At 43.1% G+C, this 24,838-nt stretch overlaps 2 protein-coding genes across 4 annotated transcripts in view; both read right to left on the bottom strand.

Moving 5' to 3' along the window:
- The window catches only part of LOC139188020 (NADPH-dependent diflavin oxidoreductase 1-like), a 33,390-nt gene that overhangs the window by 2,313 nt on the left and 6,239 nt on the right, over window positions 1-24,838 (bottom strand). The gene's annotated exons all lie outside the window — the stretch shown is intronic.
- On the bottom strand, window positions 163-24,790 carry LOC114827093 (uncharacterized). 3 transcript variants are annotated; one of them, XM_029108719.2, is made up of 11 exons: window positions 24,625-24,790; window positions 9,503-9,554; window positions 7,831-8,138; window positions 7,322-7,420; window positions 6,500-6,936; window positions 5,997-6,054; window positions 5,671-5,820; window positions 3,544-3,675; window positions 1,945-1,992; window positions 1,358-1,833; window positions 163-942 (listed from the first exon to the last, which is right to left on the bottom strand). In XM_029108719.2, the coding sequence occupies exons 3-10, from the start codon at window positions 8,129-8,131 to the stop codon at window positions 1,700-1,702; spliced, it is 1,359 nt and encodes a 452-aa protein (XP_028964552.2). In that variant the 5' UTR covers window positions 8,132-8,138; window positions 9,503-9,554; window positions 24,625-24,790; the 3' UTR covers window positions 163-942; window positions 1,358-1,699. The 3 variants fall into 3 exon arrangements, with proteins under 3 accessions (XP_028964552.2, XP_070661006.1, XP_070661007.1); XM_070804905.1 differs by having other exon boundaries at window positions 24,537-24,759; XM_070804906.1 differs by lacking the exons at window positions 163-942; window positions 24,625-24,790 and having other exon boundaries at window positions 1,589-1,833; window positions 1,945-2,029; window positions 9,503-9,967.

The following is a 24,838-nucleotide window of genomic DNA, read 5'->3' as shown; positions in this document are numbered from 1 at the left end:
ATATTTTTTTTTTCTACTTGAGATAACATTGTTGAACTTTTCCCCTTTTTGGGTTGCTTCAATCAATTCATTTTATCGACCAAAAAATAGAGCTCATAGAGAGAGTTTGTCTTAGAAACAAACTCAAAATAGAAATTCACCAAAAAAGAAAACTCGAAAATATAAATTGAAGTTGGAATTTTCTTTTATGATCAAAGAACATACATTATTATCCAAGGAAAAATCACATTCGTAATGGGCCAAATACTAATAGAAAGCGCATACATTGGATTCTCTTTACAAGTTTCTTAAAAAGTAGCAAATCCAAACTTAAGTAAAGACAACACTGGAATTCAACGACTTTTTATATGGTTTCTTATCAAATATTCCCCGCCCAAAAGTAGAAATGATTAACGCAACAAGCAACGGAAATTGCATCCAGATGAAGGAGGCAATTGGAACGCTGGCAAGCAAAATGATTGGAATAACAATCGATGGTTTCCCATCAAGCATAATGTAAAGGGCACAAGAAAAGACAATCATCATGGTGGCGATAGATAAGAAGAGGGTGAAAAGGCCTATTATCATTTTTGTGGGCAAAGATTTGTGAAAATCATCTTCGGAATAACGTGATGTGAGAATGCCCAAAAACATGATAACCGAAGTTGTTGAAGAAAAGAGCGAGATTGCATCTGAAACTATAAATGTTGTGAATACCTTTTTAGTTAAGAATTTAGGAAGGCCTGTATTTTCATCATTTCCACCCGGAACTGTGAATGCTGCAGCAAACATTATGGTAACAATGAGAGCACCTACAACTGTACAAGAAGTTGATGTTTCCTTCATTGACTTTTCTGCCTCTTTTCCCATTTCTTTGTGATTCTCCATAAATATTTCTCGCGGTGTCATATTATCTCCGTTTACATGTTCACGATCCTTTGGATATGCATGGCTCTCCACCTCCTGCATTATTGGCGACAAAAGATATTTTGGGAAGTGTATGAAATCCTTATCTCTTCATATTAATCCTTGAACATTTGGTCTTTGAGACACCACATAACCCTAAATCACTAGTTAAGTTACATAGGATGATAGTATAGTACGTAGTACATAATAATGTTTTTCTTTTTAATTTCAATATTTTCTTATCATGCTTGTTCACGTAGACAAGCTTTTACTTTTTATTTATTTTTTATTTCTAAGTAATTCTGCATTCTCTGTTTTTTCTTTGAAATTGAATAAATAAAATAACAAAATAAGGGAGGGGAATAAGAGAAAATGAGAGTAAAACTATAGCCACAAAAATATGTATAAACAACATATAGACTAAATATAGGCACATATGTATATAGAGGTAGATTGACAGATAAATAGTCACCTTGAACCACTGTTGTTCTCTTTGCATTTGCAAAGCTGCACCTCGAATGTGATCAATCTGTGACAATGGGGTAATACTTGCCACTGTGTGTAGCATATTATTGCCAAAGTAATTTCTCCACCCTACATTGTCTTGTATTGGACCTTGGCTAGCATTGTTATCTTGTTCATGGAACAACTCATAGAGGACATAAATAAGATTATAAACTTTGTGGTGACGACATTCAGCGGCAATTTGGAACAAGCTTTGATAGTTTTTGCTCGTAATGAAACTTACAGGTATAGGAAATGACTCATCATTTAATTCATTTATACAGAAATGAGTAATATACTCCACATGCCCTCATTCTGCTGCAACACACAGTGCTGCCTTAAAGGCCTTAGTTTCATGTGTATTTTTTGTGGCTTTACACATGAGAGGTAGAAACTGTTGGACCCGCTCGTGCATCAATTTCATCTCATATATATGATTGATTCCTAAGTTCATTCAAGAAAACAAATATAAAATTACAATTATTTTAAAATAATTTTAATTATTAATAAAACAATCATAAAAAAATCAATTAGCAATATGAATGCGTGACCTACCCAAAATTTTTTGAAGATTCGTCACTAGTCCTCGGAACAAACCCATTACTGCATTACAAGTCCAATTAGAAACACACATATATACCTACAAAATATATGTGCACGCGCACACTATTATTGAGAGAGAATATGTTACAACTACAAAACAAGGAAACAGAGGATTGTTCTTTGCTTAATACACACAAGAGTAAGCCGAATCTCTTTCAAAGGAGGAATCCTCAAGTCAAAACGGTATGGCAAATCAGAGTTTGTGGTCCCAAGAAGTGCAATTGTAAGAGTTTGAACTCGAGTTAACAGGTTTGGCGTTCTAAACCTTTGTTCATTTTCCACGGTGACCAACCCTATGGGGTTTTCATGTTCGAGATTTTACTTTTGAAGAATTATGTTTACTGCTTTTTTTTTTCTAAATTAGATTTATATTCAGTTTCCCTTCTTTTTAATGCGGAGATCGATATCATGTCCCCTCGTCCTTTCGGTTTTTCAAAGAAACTACAGGCATGATGAATTGGCCTCCTACTGGTTTCCAATTATCAAAAGAAAAACACGTGTTTATATGACTATCTGAAATAATATGTTTGGAAATTTTGTGTTATAGGAAAGATAATGCTAGGGAGATTAAATTTCTAAACTAAATGATGTGAATATTAATGATTGAATTATTATCTAAGTACTAATTAATGTGTTTATTTCATATTTGTGACACATCATTTGGTTTTCAAATTTAGTTTAAACTTTTGATCTCTATAACATTTAATTGTGCTTTATATATTATTTTATTACAATGCGTTGTCAAGTTGTTAAGTTTTGTTACAAGACCGGGCCAACTTAGAATAGTAAGGGGCGGTTTGGGAGTGAGGTGCTTAAAAAAAAAAGCACCTATGAAAAAAAGCTGTGAGGGTTTAAGGTGTTTGGTAAACTGAAAAAAAAGAGCTTATTTTGGAAGCTGCTGTGAGAATAAGCTGAAATCAAAGGAAAAAGCTGAAGCTGCTATTTGTAGCTTTGGAAAACTGGCTTTTTTTCAAAGCACATGGAGCTACAGTGCTCCTTTAATGAAAAGACCCACTATCAGACTGTTTTTTTTTTTCAAAAGCACTTTTACAAAAAAGTTTACCAAACACTCTGCTGATTTTTTTCACAGCCGCTTATTCTCACAGCACAGCCGCTTATTCTCACAACAGCTTTTTTTCAAAGTACAACAATACCAAACCAGCCCTAAATGGCTCAATCAAAACCGCTTGAGCTTGGTATCAAGCTTGAGTTTTTTAAGCTCACTCTAGCTGAGCTCGAATCACAAGAAAGTCAAGCCTGGCTTGAGCTCCAAAAAAGTTAAATAAATCAAGCTTGAGCAGTGTGATATTTCGTTTTGTCGACTTACTTATAACCTTTTGTTCCTTGGTTGGAGATGGAAGCAAATATAGTCATGTATTGTTCATTAAATTATTAATTTCTTGAAGGATCAGAGGGCTAAAACGAGCTATCTGGCCAGCCTTCGGTTGGAGATAACCTTATTTATAACCTAAGTAGGAAATATGGAATGAAGATGAACAAATTACCATGGCATTAACAAAAGCCAAATTGCATTGCAGACATGTAAAATACCTGAGGAATTGAGATGCCTTTGATTCTCATTTTGGTTTGACAGAGGCCCTTGATTCTCTTTTTGGTTTGAGAGATGCCTTTGATCACTCTGGTCACTTTCCTTAATGGGAAGAAGAGGTTTTATGCGTATACCTATCAAGATAAGAACACAAGCCCAACCATTAATTCAAGGAAATATTCTTATGAAGCAAGTTTTGTATGTTAATTACGTATTCATGCATTACTTGTAACTGAATAATTATGTAACATGAGAACGTTACTTGTTATCAAACTGTTGATTCGTTTAATACGTATGAATGACTAAACAATTTTCAATTTGATTGTTGTTTTGTAGAGATGACTTTCAGATAATTATTAATTAAAAATATGAACGACTTCAATTGTAACATTTTACGATAAAAATCATTATTTACAATAACAAAAAAAAATCATTATTTACAATTGGGTGAATAAGGAAGTGCACCCACAAGTTTACATGAAAATTATTCGCAATAGAATTACCCTTATCTTTATTGTCGCAAAGTAAAGACATGAATTTCAAATTTCATTAGGCTCTCCAAAATTTGGAGTCAAAAGTCATATTTGATTTTAGGTGTAACCCAATATTTAAAAGTGGGACTCTACCTTAAAAAGATGCAAAATTGTATTTCAGTCAAGTTGGAATTTGAGTAATAATTGTAAGGGATAATTACATTTTACATCCTCAAAGTTTGATTTGATTTTTTAATGAGCCATGAGGTTTCAATTTTCTCACATTACACCCTAAAATTTTAAAATTGTATCAATTTACACATTTTGTATATTTGAATGTCTAATTATTCATTAAATTGATCAGTTTTTTAGTCAATGTGTTGTAAATGCTAATTACATATCAATTCAATTGCGGGTTTCATGCTCACCATGTCATCAAAATTAACAAAGATTCAAATAACTCGTTAGACAAAAGGTGTAAATTACTACGATTTAAAAACTTAGGGAGCAATGTGAGAAAATTGAAACCTCATGATCCATTTTGGAAAGGGTTTTTAGTGGTATTTGAAATTGACCTAACTCATCATTGTGGTCATAAATTTCAAAATTGGTCAATGTTGTACTTAAAATTGAGTGTCACGTATCAATTTGATCATTTCGTTAGAATTATGTCACTTATTATGTTAGTGTGCTGACATGGCACACATATGTGGTCTACTAGTCTAATAAACAGTGCCACATGGATTATACAAAACAATTCATTCTTTTAAATGAGAAAAATAAAAATAAAATCTCAACAGCCGAGCCAACAACTGTCACATCCCGGCCCAGGGCGGATCACTTCCCAGGCCCGCTCCACCACCGTAGCACGATATTGTCCGCTTTAGGCTTACCATTCCCTCACGGTTTTGTTTTTGGGAACTCACGAGCAACTTCCCAGTAGGTCACCCATCCTGGGAGTGCTCTGGCGTCCTTCTCACTTAACTTCGGAGTTCCTACGGAACCCGAAGCCAGTGAGCTCCCAAAAGGCCTCGTGCTAGGTAGGGATAGGAATACACATTTAAGGATCACTCCCCTAGGCGATGTGGGATGTCACAATCCACCCCCCTTAGGGGCCCGATGTCCTCGTCGGCACACTCGCGGCCGAGGTTAGGCTCTGATACCAAAATGACACACCCCGATCCTAGAATCAAGGCGTGACGCCAGCACGCCTTGATTCTAAGATCGGGGTGTGTCAACAACCAACAGCATAGATCAAATCTTTTGCACCTAAAATGGGTGTCGCCTCTCTGCGGCCTCAATCATTGATTGACATGTGCTTATAAACTTAACTTTTATTAACTTCGTCGTCATAAACTTATTATGTGTCAAACAATGAGTAAGGCCACACCTATTTTGGTTGCAGAAGATTTGATCTTGAATCCAGCAAAAACCACAGTAGATTTTGAACTAATAATGGTGTTCAAGGAGAAAGAAAAAAGAAGAATTGGGATACCGATGTGTAATCCTAGTCACTAGACCAATTTTACAAAAGTGGACTATTCCTAATTGTGAATCACAAAATTGAACTTATATCAAGTTTTTTCATTTAGAAAAATTGCAGTTACACAAAATATGATGAGAAAATAAAAAAGCAATATTGTAATTTGTACTAACCATAATAGATCAATTTTTCCCATAAATTGAGTCGGCTTCCACTTAAAAATGCTAAACGGTTATTGGCCAATGTTGCTAAGGGAATATCCCCATTGTAGTCTTTAGCCACAGCCAATTGTGGGTAACGTTGAATCAAATCCCACACAATATCTGTATATAATAGAAGTGTGAAAAGAAAAAAAAAACCACTATAAGTATGCAGAAAATAAAAAATTGTAACACAAAAAAAAAAAAAAAAATTCACACAGGAAAAGATTGACATTAAAAATAGGTCATGTTTGAAACTCGACCAGTATGTATTGCAAGTATGCAGAGAAAAATTGAACCAAATCTCCTGCGAAGAAAACCGAGAGAAATGAGTTCAGCACCATCGACAACTCTTAGGGGGCGTTTGTTTGCCCTCACTAAGTGGGACTGGACTGGACTGGACTAACTGTTAGTCCAATACTGTGTTTGTTCCATGCTGGGACTAACATTAATGAGACTAAAGGGGACTAGTATGGACAAAACCCTTCACTAAGAGGTCTTAGTGAGACCCTCCAATAACCATGGGACTAGCTAAGACTATCCTCTCTCGTCCTCGTCATGCTCAACAACCACTCCCGATAGACTCCTCGTCATCTCCGGTCACCTAGATCATAATAAAATATTAATAATTTATATATTAAATAATATAATATTAGAATTTGTTATTATCCAGCTTCTTAGTCTAACACTGCACCAAACGCTTCACTAAATTAGTCCAGCTTAGTCTAGTCTAAGCCAATCCAGCTTAGTCCTTGAAGCTAGTCCAGTCCGAGATAGTCCGGCGCAACAAACGCTCCCTTAGTGTTTCACGAGTGAAGGAATAGAGATAGCGAGCCATTCTTTCCCCTTTTTCCTTCCACTCAGCGTGGATAACTAGAGGGTTCTGGGTGTCATCATCAGGTAAATTTGTAAGTAAATTGTGGTTCTTTGCAACCATTCGTTTGGCTACTTCAACCATTTCTGGATTTTCTCTTACTAAATGATACAGAGCTGTATAACCATGGATATCTTGTATTTCCAAGTCTTCCTTTTCCATTAAGTCCACCAACTCTTCTATATTGCGCACGCTGCACTTGCTTAACCTTTTGACTGCGAAGTGAAGGGCCGTACCGTTAAAAATTCTTGCACTTCGTAACTGGCGATGTTGGCGAAGAAACTTGATCGCTTTATCCCAATCTTTAGACCCCACATATTTGACGAAAGTTTCATGGATATTGTTGGCATTGCTCTCATCATGTCCTACCATGTTTAGCAATTGCTAACTTTCCCATACTTGAATGAAAATAATTAAATACAATTTGAAAACAAATGGGAAATTCTGCGGCAGATAAACTAAAAGAGAATGGATTAATAAAGCTGTTAGTAGCAGTCCTGCATTTCTACCTAATGGACATAACCAAATAATTCAAAATACGGAAGAGAAAAGGTTATATAATTTATATAACAGAGATTCTAATTCTAATATCACCGAAGTATTTTGTGATAAACTCCACACCTAGTAATAGGTGCTTGATTAAGTAAAAGACACTACCGGTGTTGATAGTGGTGAGCCAAGTTACGCTTAAACTTTCTATCATTAAATAGATGTCTTAATTTGTTAGGATCAAGGTATATACATATATACCTCCAGTGTGCCCTTCTTCCATTGCCAACTCTGGCCTAGCATCACGATCAGTCGGAGTCGGAGTCGGAGTCGGATACGCTTGAAGAATTGTCCTCTTATCTGAGAATGAAAATCTTGATGTTTAGATGATAGATGCCATTCAATTCCTATTTTTCTTTTTTCTTTTTGTCGAATTCAATTCCTTTTTTTCCTTTTCATCCCTTCGTCCAAATTCCTACGTTTAAAAATAGTACTGAAGAAATAATTGTTGTGCGTACCGAGATAATCTATAATAATTACAAAATATTCCTCCTCAAATCAGAATAGATCACCTCCAATGTATAACCACTGCCCTATGTTTATCAGCTTTTCTATTTTCCTTGAACTTTTCATGCATGTGAGAATGTGAAGATCAAAGAATTCTAAAAAGGAGAAATCTTGCAAGGGATCATAAGAGGTTGGTCTACTTGTTATATTATCAATTGATTTTACAGTAAAGTCTCAACTTTCTTCAATATATACGTACGTACCTATTTCATCTGATGATTGATTATATCGATTATATCCAAGTTTAAAATTTTCAGACAAGGTATCCCATGCGTCTTTGGCCGAGTCTAGGTCCTTTATAAGTTTATACGTATCATCCCCGCAAGAATTCTTGATTGCATATAAGGCTTTGACATCCTTCTTCCTCAAAGCCTCGTTTTCAAAGTCATAGGTGTGTTCGACAATGTCCCAAAGATCTTCGGCCAGCAAGTAGCTCTCAATCCGAGAACTCCAACTTTCATAGTTTTTACGGTTAAGAAGTGTAGGAACAATTGGAGCTGTCATGTTCAATCTGTCCATTCATTCAACCAGATTTTATGTTAGTCGAGCATATGTGGAAGGAAGAAAGAAAAAAAAAGCAAATGTTTCATAATTTTAAATAAGAAGCCCTACAAGAACTAGTGACAAACACCACCATTTCTATATATCGGGGTACAAAGAAATAGTAGAATATATTCAATCTCGGTCAAATTATGACCATGTGGATTAAAAAGATTTAAATAATAAAAAATAGTTTTGTATAATTATAAACTTAAAAAATAGAAAAAGAAAAAACCATATTCTTTCTTCCCGTCCCACCGATCAACCACTACAGCCCCCACCCCACCTCGCCCCACATGTAACCGCAACCAAACACACCCAAGCTGCTTTGCAATCCCCTCCGTCTCCATTTTATTTTCATCGATCGACGAAGAGTTTCCAGTCCCCACCTCCATCGACGCCGCAAAAATCACTATCCGGCCGACACGACAAGATCTCAGAGAACGGCACGTTGTGAAGAACGACAACGTTTCCTCCTTCGTCTTCTCATCACCGCGGCTAGGTCCAAGCCGTACGATGGGTCTTTTCTTCTGTGGTGGTAGTGCAGTCTTGAGGGTTTGAGCTGGAGAGGCTGAGCTGATGGAGTTTCAATCTTTCAGACCGGTTACTTTGTTTATATTATGGGTAATTTTGTACAAAAATATAGAGACCCAAATGTAGTTTTAAGTGAGGGGTAAGGGGTTTGAATGAATCTGCTAAAAAAATGTTAATTTTTACGAATGCGGATTGAATTCAAGGAATTCAATTGATTTGCGTATTGAAATTAAGAAGGTGCCAGCACATTTAAAAAAGAACGGAATTTGAGATTGTGCAGGCTTGAGGAGGGGTTTGAGACCTTAAGTGGGGTGGTTGTGTTGTCCATTTCAAATTATCTTTTTATTTTGAATCATCTATCCATATGGCAATATTTTATTGAACATATGGAATTCAAATATGTGCCAGAGAAGTGGATAACAAAATTTTTGGCAAAATTATTACAGACCAACCACGTTAATTTAAGGTATTTATTTTCAAGATTTACATTGATCAAATTTCCAATTTAAGGACTATATGTGATAAAAATCCATTACAACAACTTGTCTGATAATACATTTTAATTAAACAAAGTTGAAATAATAAAAACTAACACTGATTAAACTCTAATTTTATTTCTGACTAAATCGATTATTAAATCATCTTTTTCATTTTTTTGGTTCTGGTACACCATAAAAGTTAACAACGCATAAATACCATAAATAAACATCATAAATTACTTACAAGAGCGACAAAAATGAAGTTTTTAATAAGCATAAAGAAAACGAAAAATGAAGATAGAGAAAAGGAGAATAGTAATACCTGTCAGTGCATCCTCCTCACTACAAAACCTTGTTGTACTCAACACTCATCACTGCAGAACAACAATCCATCATATGAATTATCAAAAAATTGCATGCAGCGACAATTATTAAAAACAAAAAACGAAAAATCAAATCTCTAACACATGAAGGCCCATGCAAGATCTGAAAATATACAATTCAGATCACAAAAAATATGAACTCAAACCGAAAAGAAAAAAAAAATCAGATCTAAGGCGGTTTGGAAAAACCCAAATCTGATCTGAAGCAAAGAGGAAGACAGAGACAGAGAGAGAGGGATTGTTGGTGATGCATAGGTGGTGTTGGTGATGGTGGGTTTTTGTATCTGCGGGAGATAGAGAGAGACTCGGTGAAGAGCCTTCGTGAGGAAGAGAGGGAGTGAGAGAGAAAAGGGTGACGAAGTGTGAGAGAGAGGATTGTTTTGTTTGAGAGAAAATGTTTGGTGTGGGGCAAATTACAGAAAAGAAAAAGAACATAAAAAGCCCTTGAAGATATCTGAAAGATAAAGCACAAGAACAAGAAAATATTTGCATAGGAAACAGGAAAAGTTAGCACCAAGGCACAACGTCTCGAATACATTTTGTTAACGACACTGATCTTCGGTGTCCGAGTTTCAAAGCCCGCCGATAATGTACTTCGGTGTCTGCAGTGTGTAAAAAACGGTGTCCTATAGCTACTTAGCTAGAATTCTAGTAGTGAAGCTTTGGTCTTTGGTTTTTCTTCTACATGCACGCCCTTCCTCTTTTCAGTTCCCACTGCCCAACCTATTCACCACCGCCAGAATTCTCACCGGCGAAAAAAAGAATGCAAAATAGGTTTCTGAATAAACTGCCCACCATGACCTACTAGCCGACCAATCTTTCAGTTCAACAATTATAGGGAGTGATCTTGTTCATGTGCATTTGAAAATGTATACAATGAAATATATGCATAATAGCTGTCGAAAGGAAAAATACGTAAGAAAAAAATAGAAAACTGTAACTCAAACTGCTCAATCACCTCTTGTTTGGGCCCAAAATAACAAGTTTGGGCCGAGGGAGGAATCACTCTCGGCCCGGGAAGCCGTACGGCGAAAGGGTCATGGAGCGTTCAGCTCATGGGCTTCCGAGCCTAGGTCGGTTAAATCAGAATGCAAGTCGAGTCCTAATACAATAGGGACTCTCGACGAGATCAGTAAACTAGAAGGCGAATCTGGCTCAGTTAAGGACTAGATTCGTAGTCCTAGCAGAGATAGGACTGATCGAGGTAATGTTAATCCAGAGAAGGGAACCTAGTTCGAATAGGATTGGAATTCGGACTCGGTGTTCTGCTACTATAAATACAAGACATTCAGCAACGGGAAAGGCCCCACAAATCAATACAAAATTGCCCTGCGCAAACTCTCACAACTTGTGATTTTTCTTTTTCCTTTTTTGCTAACACATCTTCCGTTGGCATCAACAGCAATGTGGAAGCAACCGGTGATATCTTAAGTCGGCATAGATAGCTCTGTCACCGTAGAGTCAGTCGGTCTCGCAGTATCTTCCGTTGGCATCAATAGCACTGCTGCGAGAACGATTGATTACCTATCCAAGTCTCGGTCGAGAAGGGTTTCTAAATCCTTATTGGTCGAGGTCATCTCATCAGCCTTCTCGGCGAAGTGAGGTGTTACAGTTATTACATTCGGCACATTGAAAGCCGAATTTGATTTTGAACTTCGTAAGAATAGTAACCTTGTCTTCAGGTTCGAGAACCCAAGAGGCCGAGACGTGTTCCTTTCTCGGCCGCAATCGCAAGACGCAGAAGTCAGTAGCGCGACCCAACGCAACATCAACAAATTTACTCCTCGGCCGAGCTCGGCCGACGAGTTGGCACGCCCCGCATTCACCGAAGGACGTAGTTAGCTCATTAATTACTCGGCCTGCGCGCCACGTAGGCTTTGTAGTTTCTAGGGTCAACATTTTGGCACGCCCAGTGGGACCCAGTGCTAAACTACGAAGTTCATGCCAATTGAAACACGATCGGTAAAAAAGAAAACCACTATGGGAAAGTCGATAGCTGATTTGCCGAATCAAAGCACGGGACAAAGTGTGCCACAGGCGCAGAATCCCCTTAGCGCCGTGACACCTGAGTCCACGAGTGCGACCCGCCGAGAAAGAGAAGTTAATCTCGGCAGTCAACTCCGCGGTCCAGAAGTCCCTAACAGGAACACCTGCATTCTCACTGAAGGGGTAGTAGAAGAGTGTGACGAGGATGATGGTGAAGGATCTGATCCACCAACAAGGTCGTTTCTTCAAAAGCGACTGGACGAGCAGTCTCGGTCAGTCGAGCAGACATTTAGTCGAGGCATTGACAAGTTGCATGACGCGATACTCAGTTCCAATGACCGACAAACCAGGCTGCTCGAAATGTTGGTTAGTCAAGTTGGTGGCAGCAGGCCTTTCGATCTTCGCCAACCTTGTTTACCAGGAAACAACCCGGTACCGATTGTACCGGCCGAGCCTATTCCTGCCCCGCTCAAACCAATTAACTTGGAGAAAGGAGGAGGGTCGAATAGTAGGTCAGACGGGACCGACCAGAGGGTCGAAGCAACACCTGTTGATATGACCGAAGTTCAGCGGATGATCGACTCGGCCATGAAGAAAGGGCCGAAGTTTCCCAAGTTTATTCATCCGTACCCAGCTTACGTGGAGACGTTTGGATACCCGAAGGGTTTCAAGATCCCAGATTTTAGTCTTTTTGCTGGTGAATCGTCCCTGTCTTCATTGGAGCACGTGGCTCGTTTCACCGCGCAATGCGGAGATGTTAATAGTGATTTCCACAAGTTACGGCTGTTCAATTTTTCATTGACCGGCTCGGCGTTTGCCTGGTACATCAATCTCCCGCCTAATTCCGTCCAAAACTGGGAGGAGTTGGTCGAGAAGTTCCACGAGCAGTTTTATCGGCCGGGGATGGAGATGTCAGTCTCTTCATTAGCACGGATGGCTCAAGCATCTGATGAGTCACCAATGGATTATCTTACCAGGTTCAAATCGACTAGGAATTGGTGCCGAGTGCCTTTACCCGAAGTCGAATTTGTCAGGCTTGCTTTGAATGGCCTTGACGTCGAATACAAAAAGAAATTTTTGGGGGCAAATTTTCAGGATATGTACGAATTGGCCCAACATGTCGAGCAGTATGATTATTTGCTCCGCGAGGAAAAGATTTCGAAGACTCCAACTCGGGGAACGATTTACAAGAACCCTACTGTCAATTATGCATCAACCGAGGATGAATGTGTTAGTGTGGATGCGGCTGAGATAGTAATAGATAAGCCATACATTTGCAAGGCATTGACTCAGGTTGATTCTAGAGAAGCCAAAAGTCGCTCGGCCACTGAAGGAACATCGAAACCGTCAAAGGTTTATACTTTTGATATTACCAAGGCTGACGTAATTTTTGACCAACTGTTATCAGCAAGAATCATTAAGCTTCGGCCCGGTCATAACATTCCTAAGGCCGAAGAGCTTAAAGGAAAGGTGTATTGCAAATACCACAATTCGAGCAAACACACGACAAACAATTGCGTCGTATTTCGTGATAACGTCCAAAGCTGGATTGATAATGGCAAATTGAAGTTCCCCGAGAAGAGGATGAGTGTTGATACTGATCCGTTCCCCACGGCAACAGTAAACATGGTCGACGCGTACCTACCCAAGGACAAAGGGAAAGGCAAGGCTGAAGTGGTTGAGACACAACGCCCGCGGAATCAGAATGTTCGGCCACGTTTCATGGTCGATTTTCGTTCAAATAAACTACCTACGGCTTTAACGGGGCCCGCTATTGTCAAACCTATGATGGATTATAGCACCGACGAACATAGTGGGACGGCGGTTTTGTGCAGGAAATGTAGAGCGAAGGTCGACAGTGAACCAGAGGAGAAGCCTTCTTCGCAACCCGTGGCCGTAACTCGGGAAAAGATAGCCAATGAAGGCCAACATCATGGGGTTTTTGGGAGGCTCGGTCCTAAAGTACGGATGGAAGAGACACCCCCGGTCAGGCGGCACCTCGATTTTGATGCTTCATTTTATGACGATGATTACTATAAGCGTAATTCTAGCAGTTCAGGATCATCACGGAGTCAAAAGACCTTCAAGCCTCCCGAGCCTAGAGATCAACGTTGGTATACATACCATTCTTCGAAGGGCGTCTACACCGTGTTGTCCAAATCTCAGAAACGCCGGCATCAACGGATAGATTGCATGGCTCGCCGACAAGCAGCCCAAGAAACTTCGGCCCCTAAGTGGCGGCCGAAGGATACAGTTGCCACTGAGGATGAGCGACCACCTCCAGCAATTATGACAGAGTTGGCTCAGGGGAAACGGCTGGTCGATCAAGACGTCGAGACCATGTTTGAAGAAGCTGATAAACGGATCAAACTTCTCATTCGACCAGGGGAAATGAAGGCACGTCTTGAACATTTCAGGCAAGAGGCCGAAAGCAAATTATCCCCGCTAGTTATACAAGAGCCTTTGGTCAAAATTCGACGGAATTTGCATCCCCCGTTCCTTGGGGAGTCTTTGGAGTATATGCGAGAATTTCATAAGAAACATTCGGCCAACGATTTGTATGGTTTGCCGAAGGCATGTCAGGACACCATTGATCTTGTCCTGACTTGTCCGGATGCTGAGCGGATCATCCAGAAGACCTCAGATCCAGGATTGAAAGCAAGGTTCCAGCACATACGAGAAGCTCGTGTTTTTGGATTTGAAGTCGACCCGTATACCGATATCGATGTCGCTGACCTTCCTTTCTCGCTGGAGGACCTTCAGTATTTACGGTATCACTTTGAAGTATTTTCGGCGGTTTCTCTCTTCGGCCTTACGACCGATGAAATCGCATGTATTGCCCGTCTGGATGCTTATCTTGACACTAGGGATGCTCGGCTACACTACCAGAAGCAGGTTCAGGTTTTGACCCCAAGTTCATTATCAATCTCGACCTTACCTGAGGCGGTCACGCAGAACCAACAAGTGGCCGAAGCGGCTCCGCCGAGTGACATTATTGAAGAAGGGACGGAAGAATCTCGTTGTCCGACTCTGACGATAACTGAGTCCGTAGTCGCCGACCAACCGAACGAGGAAGGTCTTGACCAGTTGGGCCCGTCAGTCCTGGATAATATGGAAATCAGTATGGTCCATGTGTTACCTGCCGATTTTCAATCAAGCACGGCTCAACCAAATTTCCTCGATGGGGATGTGGTTGCTGAGGAACCCGGCTATGTTGATTTCGTATCAATTGCTGAAGGCGAGCCAACAACAAAAGATGATAGTCTAAAGGCTGCTTTGGCCGAATTGTTCCCTCGTTTATCATCGGCCAAGCTTCACCATTTAAAGCCATTGTATGTAACGGCACACATCGAGGGATATCCGGTTTCTAAAGTTTTTGTCAATTGTGGAGCTACTGTCAATATCATGCCCCTGAACATCATGAAGGCCTTACGCCGTTCAAATGACGAGCTTATTCCGTCAGGAATCACAATGAGTAGTTTTGTTGGCGACAAATCCCACACCAAAGGTGTGCTTCCGTTAACTGTGAATATTGCCGGTCGCACCCATATGACCGCCTTTTTCGTGGTTGATTCCAAAACCGAGTATAATGCACTGCTCGGCCGAGATTGGATTCATCAAACCAGTTGTATTCCTTCCTCATTGTACCAAGTGCTTGTCTTTTGGGACGGCAAATCGGTCACTGTTCATCCGGCCGATAGCCAGCCCTTCGAAGCCAACATGATTCAAGCACGGTATTATGACGATCACGTCGGCTATATTACGTTGCAAGGCTTCAATGAAGAGGGACGGCCGACTCGGATTTCCGTTCAGAAAGTTATCGAGGTTGGCACCGAGACTGTCCAGCAGGATTCGGCGAGACTCGGATTAGCTAACTTCCTCCCCGAAGCCGATGTTTGACACCGATCGGGAAGCACGTAGGGCCGCGGTTTCATCTACTATGGAACGACTGCTGGCCCATTGGTATACGATATCTAAACAACCAAATTCGGGCGTCAACCTCGTCGAGTTCCTTGCTGAGGGAGATAATGGGCCTGTATTATCTTTTGATGAAATTCGAGCCGCCCCGGCCGAGCTCGAAGATCATCGGCCCCTCGTTAAGGACCCTTTGGAAGAGATTAATGTTGGGACGGCCGATGACCCACGGCTTTTGTTTATTAGTGCGTTACTCCCCCAACGAATGAAAGACGAGTTTCGTACCTTGCTTACGGAATTCAAAGATTGTTTTGCTTGGAGTTATCATGAAATGCCCGGCTTAGATCGTACTCTGGTCGAGCATGAATTACGTATTAAGCCCGGGTTTAAACCTTTCCGTCAGCCACCTCGTCGATTCTCGACCGAAGTACAACTCAGTGTCAAGGACGAACTAGTTAGGCTTTTGAAAGCCGGATTCATTCGGACAGCTCGATATGTCGAATGGTTGGCAAATATCGTTCCTGTATTAAAGAAAAATGGTGCATTGCGCATCTGTACCGATTTTCGCAATCTGAATCTGGCAACTCCCAAAGACGCGTATACAATGCCGATTTCAGATCTGTTAATCGACGCCGTGGCGAATCATGCGATCTTCTCCTTTATGGATGGACATGCCGGGTACAACCAAATATTTATTGCCGAAGCCGATGTGCACAAAACTGCTTTCCGTTGCCCGGGGGCACTCGGCACTTACGAATGGGTTGTTATGCCATTCGGCCTCAAAAATGCCTACGCCACGTACCAACGGGCGATGAACACCATCTTCCATGATTTAATTGGTACCATCGTCGAAGTTTACATCGACGATGTTGTCGTCAAATCTAAACGCCAACGGACACATCTGGACGATCTCCGACAGGCTTTCCTTCGCATGCGTCAGCACAACCTCAAGATGAACCCTGCCAAGTGTGCCTTTGGTGTCTCGGCTGGGAATTTTCTTGGTTTTCTCGTACATCATCGGGGAATTGAAGTCGATGAGAATAAGGCACGTGCAATCGTCAGTGCTCCACCACCGACTACGAAGAAACAACTGCAGTCCTTACTCGGCAAGATAAATTTTCTCTGCCGATTTATAACTAACTCGGCAGGAAAAATGAAAGCGTTTTCCACGCTTTTGAAACTTAAGGACTCGGATACATTTGCGTGGACGACCGAGCATCAGACGGCATTTACACAAATCAAAGTCTCCCTTACAACGCCACCTGTTCTTGTTCCACCTCGGTGAGGTAAACCCCTCAAACTATATATTTCGGCGGCTGAAAAGTCAATCGGCTGCCTCCTTGCCCAAGACAATGATGCCGGGCGAGAGCAGGCTATTTTTTACCTCAGTCGAAATCTTAATCCACCGGAGATCAATTATTCCGCCGTGGAGAAGCTCTGTCTTGCTGTGTTCTTCGCCGCCTCTAAACTCCGGCATTACATGCTTCCGTCGGTCACACAAGTCATTGCCCAGACCGACGTCATCCGGTACATGCTTACCTGGCCGATCGTAAAAGGGAGAATTAGGAAGTGGACGATGGCGTTGTCCGAGTTTAGCCTACAATACGTGCCTCAAAAAGCTGTCAAAGGCCAAACATTGGCCGATTTCCTGGCTCACCATCCTTCCCCCTATGGTTTTGGGGACACCGATGTTGAAATCGGCATGGTGGAAGCACGTGACAACTATTGGACGATGTATTTTGACGGGTCCAGTACTTCATCCTCGGCCGGCGTTGGAGTTGTCATTCAATCTCCTAATCATGAACGTTGGTATTTTTCGCTTAAGTTGGATTTTGACTGCACCAATAATCAGGCCGAATATGAAGCCTTAATCATCGGCCTTGGCCTCCTTCATGACTTGCGGGCCACCCGTGCCCTCGTCCTCGGTGACTCTGAACTTGTGATCAACCAACTTAATGGATATTTTCGATGCATGAGTTGTACCCTGGCACCCTACCACATGGTTGCCAGCTATTTGGCCGAGTCCTTTGCCGGTATTACGTTCGAGCATGTTTCCCGGATCCATAATACCGACGCAGATGAACTGGCTCAAATTGCCTCTGGTGCACAACTCCTGGGGGGCAAGCTAGGCCGAGAAATACCGGTGCTATGACAATTATACCCGGCCTTGGTCAACCAGCAAATCCTCCGGCTCAACGATGTAATACGCACTCGAGTCATGTCTTTACCTTCGTTGTTAGACCGACAAGATACTATAGAGGTCTGCACCGTCGAGGCAACACCAGATGATTGGAGAAAACCCATTATGCAGTACCTTGATAATCCCAATGAAAAACATAGTCGCAAGACACGAGTTCACGCCACGAACTATGTCACGTACCAGAACGAGTTATATCGAAAAGGGGAGGATGGATTACTACTGCTATGCCTCGGCCCCCAAGAGGGTGCTCGGGCGATCTCGGAAGTTCATGAAGGGATTTGCGGAGCTCATCAATCCGGACGTAAAATGCGATGGCTACTCCGACGACACGGCTATTTTTGGCCGAAATTACTGAAAGATTGTATCGAGTTTGCACGAAGATGCGTCCAGTGCCAAATCCATGGGCCTATACAAAGGGTCCCGGCCGAATCATTACATTCGGTCATTAAGCCATGGCCGTTTAGAGGATGGGCCATGGATGTAATCGGCAAAATCACGCCGACTTCTGGAGCTGCTAAGCATGCATGGATAATAGTCGCAACGGATTACTTTATCAAATGGGTCGAAGCAAAATCATATGCCGAGTTAACATCTAAAGAAGTTTGCGATTTCGTGGAGGAACACATTGTGACCCGGTTCGGTGTGCCAGAAACGATCATAAACGACAATGGAACAATCTTCACAGCCGAAAGGTTTAAGGAATACACGGCCAATTTGAAAATTCGGCTGGAACAGTCCACACCGTATTATCCACAGGCGAATGGGCAGGCCGAGGCAAGTAATAAAGTGTTGATCGGTATCCTCAAAAAAATAATAAAAGAAAGGCCTGGCATGTGGCATTTGAAGGTGAACGAGGCATTATGGGCATACCAAACGTCGCCCCGGTCGGCGACTGCGACAACCCCATACGCATTAACCTACGGACACGATGCAATGCTACCAGTCGAGTTGAGCATAAATTCGTTGCGATTAATTGAACAAAGTAGTTTGTTTAGCGCCGAATATAGTCAGTCCATGAGACAGGAATTAGAAGATTTGGAAGAAGCACGACTTGACGCTTATAACTTATTAGTGGCGAAAAAACAGATTGCCGAGCGAGCCTATAATCAAAAGGTGCGACAGAAAACATTCGGCGAGGGTGAGTTAGTGTGGCAAACGGTGTTGCCCGTAGGAATAAAAGATCCTAGGTTCGGCAAGTGGTCGCCGAATTGGGAAGGGCCGTTTATTGTGCATAAGGTATATGGAAAAGGGGCATATCATCTTAAAGACCGAACCGGTGCGGTCCACAGATTACCGATTAATGGGAAGTTTTTGAAGAAATATTATCCAGTCACATGGGAAATGCGGGAATAGTAAACCAGTCCATTAAAATTGATAAGTATTTACAAAATGAGTAGGTCGGTTGGTTTACATTCAGATACATTTAAGGAGAAGAGGGAAGAAGAGTGCTGAGCAGGGCCTTCAACTCCAACCACCGCACGTCGGCCATGATAACCTCAGCTTGCCGGTTCTTCTTGTCCAGCTTCAACCGCTCGACCCGCTTTATTGCAGCCACGTATTCAGTAAGGCGATCCTTTCCGCCCGATTCAAAGTCTCTAGCAAGCTCGGAAGCAATGGCCGACCGACGTTTTGCCAGTTCGGCCATCTGACGATCGAGCTCGGCTAGTACTTCTCCTTTTGCCCTCAGATCATCGATTTTTGGGCGAAGAGTGTCTTGAACGGCCGTGGCAGTCTGTAGATCCTCTTCGGCCTTTAGAGCAGTCTGGAAGACACTAAATGTCTCCCGAACCCGCTCCAAGGCAGACGACGCCTGAACGATGGCATCTTCACTTAGGCGACCGTCGGCCCCAAGATCGTTCAGACATACGCCAAGCTGATCAAGACCATTGCGCTCTAGCACTTGGGACGCGGAGAGCGACAAAACTTCCCGCAGCTGGGTTAAAGCGTTTGGATCAGCAGCTTCAGTTGGAGCGGCCGAAGGGCCGGACTCTGCAGTTGTGCTGGAGAGGAGGGCTTTGAATTCGACCTCCCACGAAACCTGCATGTACAAACAAGGTTAGGCTTAAAGAAAGTCATGACAAGAATAGCAAGAAGGTTTCGTTGTTTTTTAACCTGCCGAGAGGAGACCTCGGCCATGTCCCCAGGATCGTTGCTCGAACCTAAAGAACTCAATGGCCGAGCCCAGTGTCTTAGATTGCTTCTCAATTCACACGGCCGATGGAGGTTATCTACGTTTGATGGCCACTGAGGCGGCCAAGAAATATAAATAACGCCCTTCGGCACGTAGAATTGACGGTGAAAAGAATGTAAGGGCACCTGACATTTAGTATTGTCTTCGTTTAGAATTCTAGAGCAGAAAAACAATCAAGGAAAGACTGTAGAAGATACTTACGAAGGCCGAGGTAACATCCTGTGGAGGGATATGGAAGCCCTGGTCTTGAGGATGGACGGGCGATTCCGCCGTCGCCTCGGGTTCCTCGAGTGAACGTTTGCCGCGGTCGGCTGCAGATGGGCCGACCTGAACGGCCGTTTCGAATGAGGCAGGAACATCTTGATCCTGGGAAGGAGCAAGGGGATCGGCCGCCGCCGTCGGCTCCTCGACTGGGCGCTTGCCACGATCAGCCGTGGAGGGACCGGCTTGAACCACCATCTCTGACTTTGGGGGAGGTTGCCGACGAGAGTGAGGGCGATCTGCCAGCGGGACCTCATCGCTCCCTTCACTCTCTTCCAGGATGAAGACCGAGGGTTTTGGATTTTCAGGGGCTGCTCCCTTGGTCGCAGAGGCCACCATTTTTGGAATAGGTGCCTCCTCGACGGAGGGAGGCAGAACTGGTGTACCAGCCCCAGAGACAGGTCGCGGTCGACCTGTCTCTGCGGCCGGGGCAGGCTGTTTCTCGATCGAGGGTTGAACAACGGCGGGAGAAGGGGAAACACTGGGAGTTGTCGCCCCTGTAGTTTGACTGGAGATGACATGGATCTCCCGTGCGCCCTTCTTTGCTAGTTGTTTTACCCGCTTGGCAGGCGGCGGAGGCTCGATGGCCGGCTCGGCCTCTCGGCGAGGTCGTTTGGTTGGCACGGCCCGAACAGCAGTTTTAACCCTTTTAACCAGGGCCGATTTTTTCTCGACCGTGGCCGCGGTAACAGTTTCCGTCTTTCTCGAAGGCCGATTCCCTGAGAAGATAAGAACAATTCAGTAAGGCAAATCAATATGCAAGGTTGGAAGGAACCGGCGATAAATGAAAATTACCTTGAGTTTGGGGAGCCGATGCCCTCTTAGGACGGTCACCAAAGAGTCTGTTTAGCACCTCTTCGACCGGAGCACCAAAGAACTCCTGAGTGTAATTTTCCCACCATTCACCGAAGGTGTCAGTGCAATGGGTTTCGGGGGTGGTCGGTCGAAGACGGAATTTTTGACAACGCTCTTGGAACTCCCTCACAGCCGTGTTACATTCCGTCTCCGAGGAACGGGGCTCACGTCCTCGGCTTAGGAGTGTTCGGGAGGAGAGAATGGGGACGGGGCAGCCCTGAAGATAGCCGAGTTGTCGGGCAAGGAAGTTCGGATGATATACTTCCCAACCCGACCGTTTCCCGTCACAGCCGAGAGAGAGGTCACGAACAAGCACAAACGACCCCCAGGTCTGACGAAGATCTGCTTCTTCCTCTGCGCCCCATGTAGAGGTAGGCAGCTTGATGGAGGAAGGATAGTCTCGACGACGACATATCAGGAACTCGTCGTTGGAGAAGTCGTCGAGAGCAAAGAGGTACCGAAATACCTCTTCGGCTTGATGGGGAGGTATCGGTCGAGAGGCCAACTGAGGTCCAAGCGCCTCCGTTGATGAGAAGTCAGCTATGGCCGGCCGAAGAGAGACGAAATACACTTGTAACCAGAGCTGGAAGACCCAGAGGGGACCATTCTGGTGTGGGTCGACCTTGTGGAGGGTTGTTTCGGCCAGGCAGCGGAAGAGTTGGGCGAGAATGTTGGAACTCAGTGCCAGGACGTGACCACTAGCCAGGGCTTCGGCTACCGTCATGTTCTCGACCAAACACTTGTTTGACTTGGTACAACAAATATATTTGTTGTACCAATAAAAGAGGAAGACTTCATGCTCTCATTCTCGCAGGTCCTCTTCTCCTCGGCCGGCGAAGTGAAGGTAGAGGGTGTTGTAATTACAGAAGTTCTTGTGGAGCTTCTGAATGTCTTCCTTCGACGGGATGTGACCGTCACGGTTCAGGGTCTCGAAGGCTCGACGGTCGAAAAACGTCTTCAGATCGATATTCGACGGGTGCCTAGAAAGAGTCGCGGCGACGGGGATCCCGGTTGCCGAAGTCCCCAGAATGGCGATGATATCCAGGACGGTGGGACCAATGGGACTAAGGGGAAGAACCATTGTGTTGGTGGCCGAACACCAGAAGCACAGAGCGGCTAAGAGAAGCTCCTTGTCGAGGACGACATCCATGGACGAGAGGAGGATGGCGTCGTAGATGCCGAGGGCCTTCCATTGATCGCCGAAGAGCCGTTCCATTCGAACGACCCAGGCTGCCCAGGTTGTGGTCGTCGAAGGCCAGGAGCCCTGGGATTTCACCGCGTCCCATCGCGACCATTCAAACCCTTGAAACAAGGGTGTTAGGCAGTGCTCCTGGAGAAGGCCGGTGATGGTCGGCGGTATTGCAGCCTTGAAGAGAGGACCCAGGATCTGGTGCTGAGTGCTCATGTCGTTTTCAAACCGTATAGTCTTGATCGAGCTCCGATCAAGAATCTTCTGATGCTGGTCATATTCCTTGGAAAGCTTGGAGATGAAGGACACCATTATGAGAAAGAATCACGGCGTAAAAGGATTTTCTGGGTTGGGGGTTTGAAGACGAAGACTTGGAATAAAGGAATGCACTAGAGAGCAATGGCAAGGGATTTCAGAAAATTTTGGAAGCGTAAAGTACAAATGAGAGAATTTCGGTATTTATAGAGTTGTGGAGGGAAGAGCAATCGTTCGAAATTCAAAACAAAGGACAAAATCGACCGGAGGAATCGTTGATCATGATGAACATTTGGGAAATACGGTTGAGAAGACCGACGGTTTTAGGTTTTGGGGGCGCACGATCGCGTGTGACGGCGAAGTTAATGACGAAAGACGGTTCGACGCCTGCACGATGACAGGTGGGCTCACGGACTGAGGTAGTGGCTCGCAGATTGAGATAGTGGTCATAATGGCAAGACGGTTCGGGCAGGCGCATGCTTCAGACGTCATTATTGGGGATTGGCCATGTTAGAGGATGCCACGTGGCGAGTGATTTAGCAGGATCAAGATCGTGCGATCATGTTCAATAAATGCGCCTTGGAACTCGGGTATTAGGATTCTGAGTGATAGATTCGCTTCTTCAAGGCCGAAACTCGGCCGAAGGTTTCAGGTCGAGGACCTCAGAAGCGAGGGGGCAATGTTTGGGCCCAAAATAACAAGTTTGGGCCGAGGGAGGAATCACTCTCGGCCCGGGAAGCCGTACGGCGAAAGGGTCATGGAGCGTTCAGCTCATGGGCTTCCGAGCCTAGGTCGGTTAAATCAGAATGCAAGTCGAGTCCTAATACAATAGGGACTCTCGACGAGATCAGTAAACTAGAAGGCGAATCCGGCTCAGTTAAGGACTAGATTCGTAGTCCTAGCAGAGATAAGATTGATCGAGGTAATGTTAATCCGGAGAAGGGAACCTAGTTCGAATAGGATTGGAATTCGGACTCGGTGTTCTGCTACTATAAATACAAGACATTCAGCAACGGGAAAGGCCCCACAAATCAATACAAAATTGCCCTGCGCAAACTCTCACAACTTGTGATTTTTCTTTTTCCTTTTTCGCTGACACATCTTCCGTTGGCATCAACAGCACTGTGGAAGCAACCGGTGATATCTTAAGTTGGCATAGATAGCTCTGTCACCGTAGAGTCAGTCGGTCTCGCAGTATCTTCCGTTGGCATCAACAGCACTGCGGCGAGAACGATTGATTACCTATCCAAGTCTCGGTCGAGAAGGGTTTCTAAATCCTTATTGGTCGAGGTCATCTCATCAGCCTTCTCGGCGAAGTGAGGTGTTACAGTTATTACATTCGGCACATTGAAAGCCGAATTTGATTTTGAACTTCGTAAGAATAGTAACCTTGTCTTCAGGTTCGAGAACCCAAGAGGCCGAGACGTGTTCCTTTCTCGGCCGCAATCGCAAGACACAGAAGTCAGTAGCGCGACCCAACGCAACATCAACAAATTTACTCCTCGGCCGACGAGTTGGCACGCCCCGCATTCACCGAAGGACGTAATTAGCTCATTAATTACTCGGCCTGCGCGCCACGTAGGCTTTGTAGTTTCTAGGGTCAACACCTCTAAAATGGAAAGTCTGCTTATCTGAAAGAATGATCAAAGTTTCGAATTTCAATTCAGGGTTTTTCCTAAAACGTGCTAATGCTTGTGGGATGATATCAAGTTTTCTATTCTCTGTCTATAATAAAATATCAACAATTAAAAGAGGCTTGGTACCAAGAAAGATACAAAAGTAGTACAAAATTAAACGCTTTGTACAAGGTCCTATCTGATAACCATTCTGCTTTTCTTTTTTTTCTTTTTTTAATAAACACAATAGTTAAGAATTAAAAACAAAGTATTTATCAAACGGATTCTTATCAAACCTAAAATGAAATGATTATATATCCAATAGTCTCTCTCTCTGATATCAAATTGAAGGTATTCGGAAAAGTAAAAATAACAATGTAGACACGTAAATTTTGGTGAAAAGAAAATGAAATCAAATGAGAAAAATGGAGAGAAATTTAATCAACCTATAAAGACAAGTAAGAATCGCATTTTCACAAAAGAAAATGACCAAAGTATAATCAACCTTTGATGTGCTCTGTATAACATCTATCATAGAACGTGTGTTTATCTTCCGAATTTTTAACTTCCAACTCAACTCGATCACCTTTTACCTGATTTTCCACTAAGGGTAACCAAAGGGGAAGCAGCAAGATCCAAGAACGAAAATAAACTGAAGTCACGATCTAACAAGGAAGAACCTGCAATCCAAAATATTAAACAATTTTGAAAATAGAAGCCTCCTAAATGATTACAAGTTTTCGAAGATGAAAAGAAAATGAAATCCAATGAGAAAAATGGAGAGAAATTTAAAGAGATTTGGGAAGA

Source organism: Malus domestica, chromosome 09, assembly GCF_042453785.1.
Source record: "Malus domestica chromosome 09, GDT2T_hap1".
NCBI lineage: Eukaryota > Viridiplantae > Streptophyta > Magnoliopsida > Rosales > Rosaceae > Malus > Malus domestica.
This window is presented reverse-complemented; position numbering and strand designations above follow the sequence as displayed.

Bases quoted from the DNA above. Each gene is read 5' to 3' on its own strand.
- LOC114827093 (XM_029108719.2), bottom strand. From the start codon at position 8,131: ATGACAGCTCCAATTGTTCCTACACTTCTTAACCGTAAAAACTATGAA. The intron at 5,821-5,996 runs GTTCAATTTTTC...TATTATATACAG, and splicing joins TTTTCTTCGCAGGAGATTTG to ATATTGTGTGGGATTTGATT. The intron at 3,676-5,670 runs GTTAGTACAAAT...TTATCTTGATAG, and splicing joins GGAAAAATTGATCTATTATG to GTATACGCATAAAACCTCTT.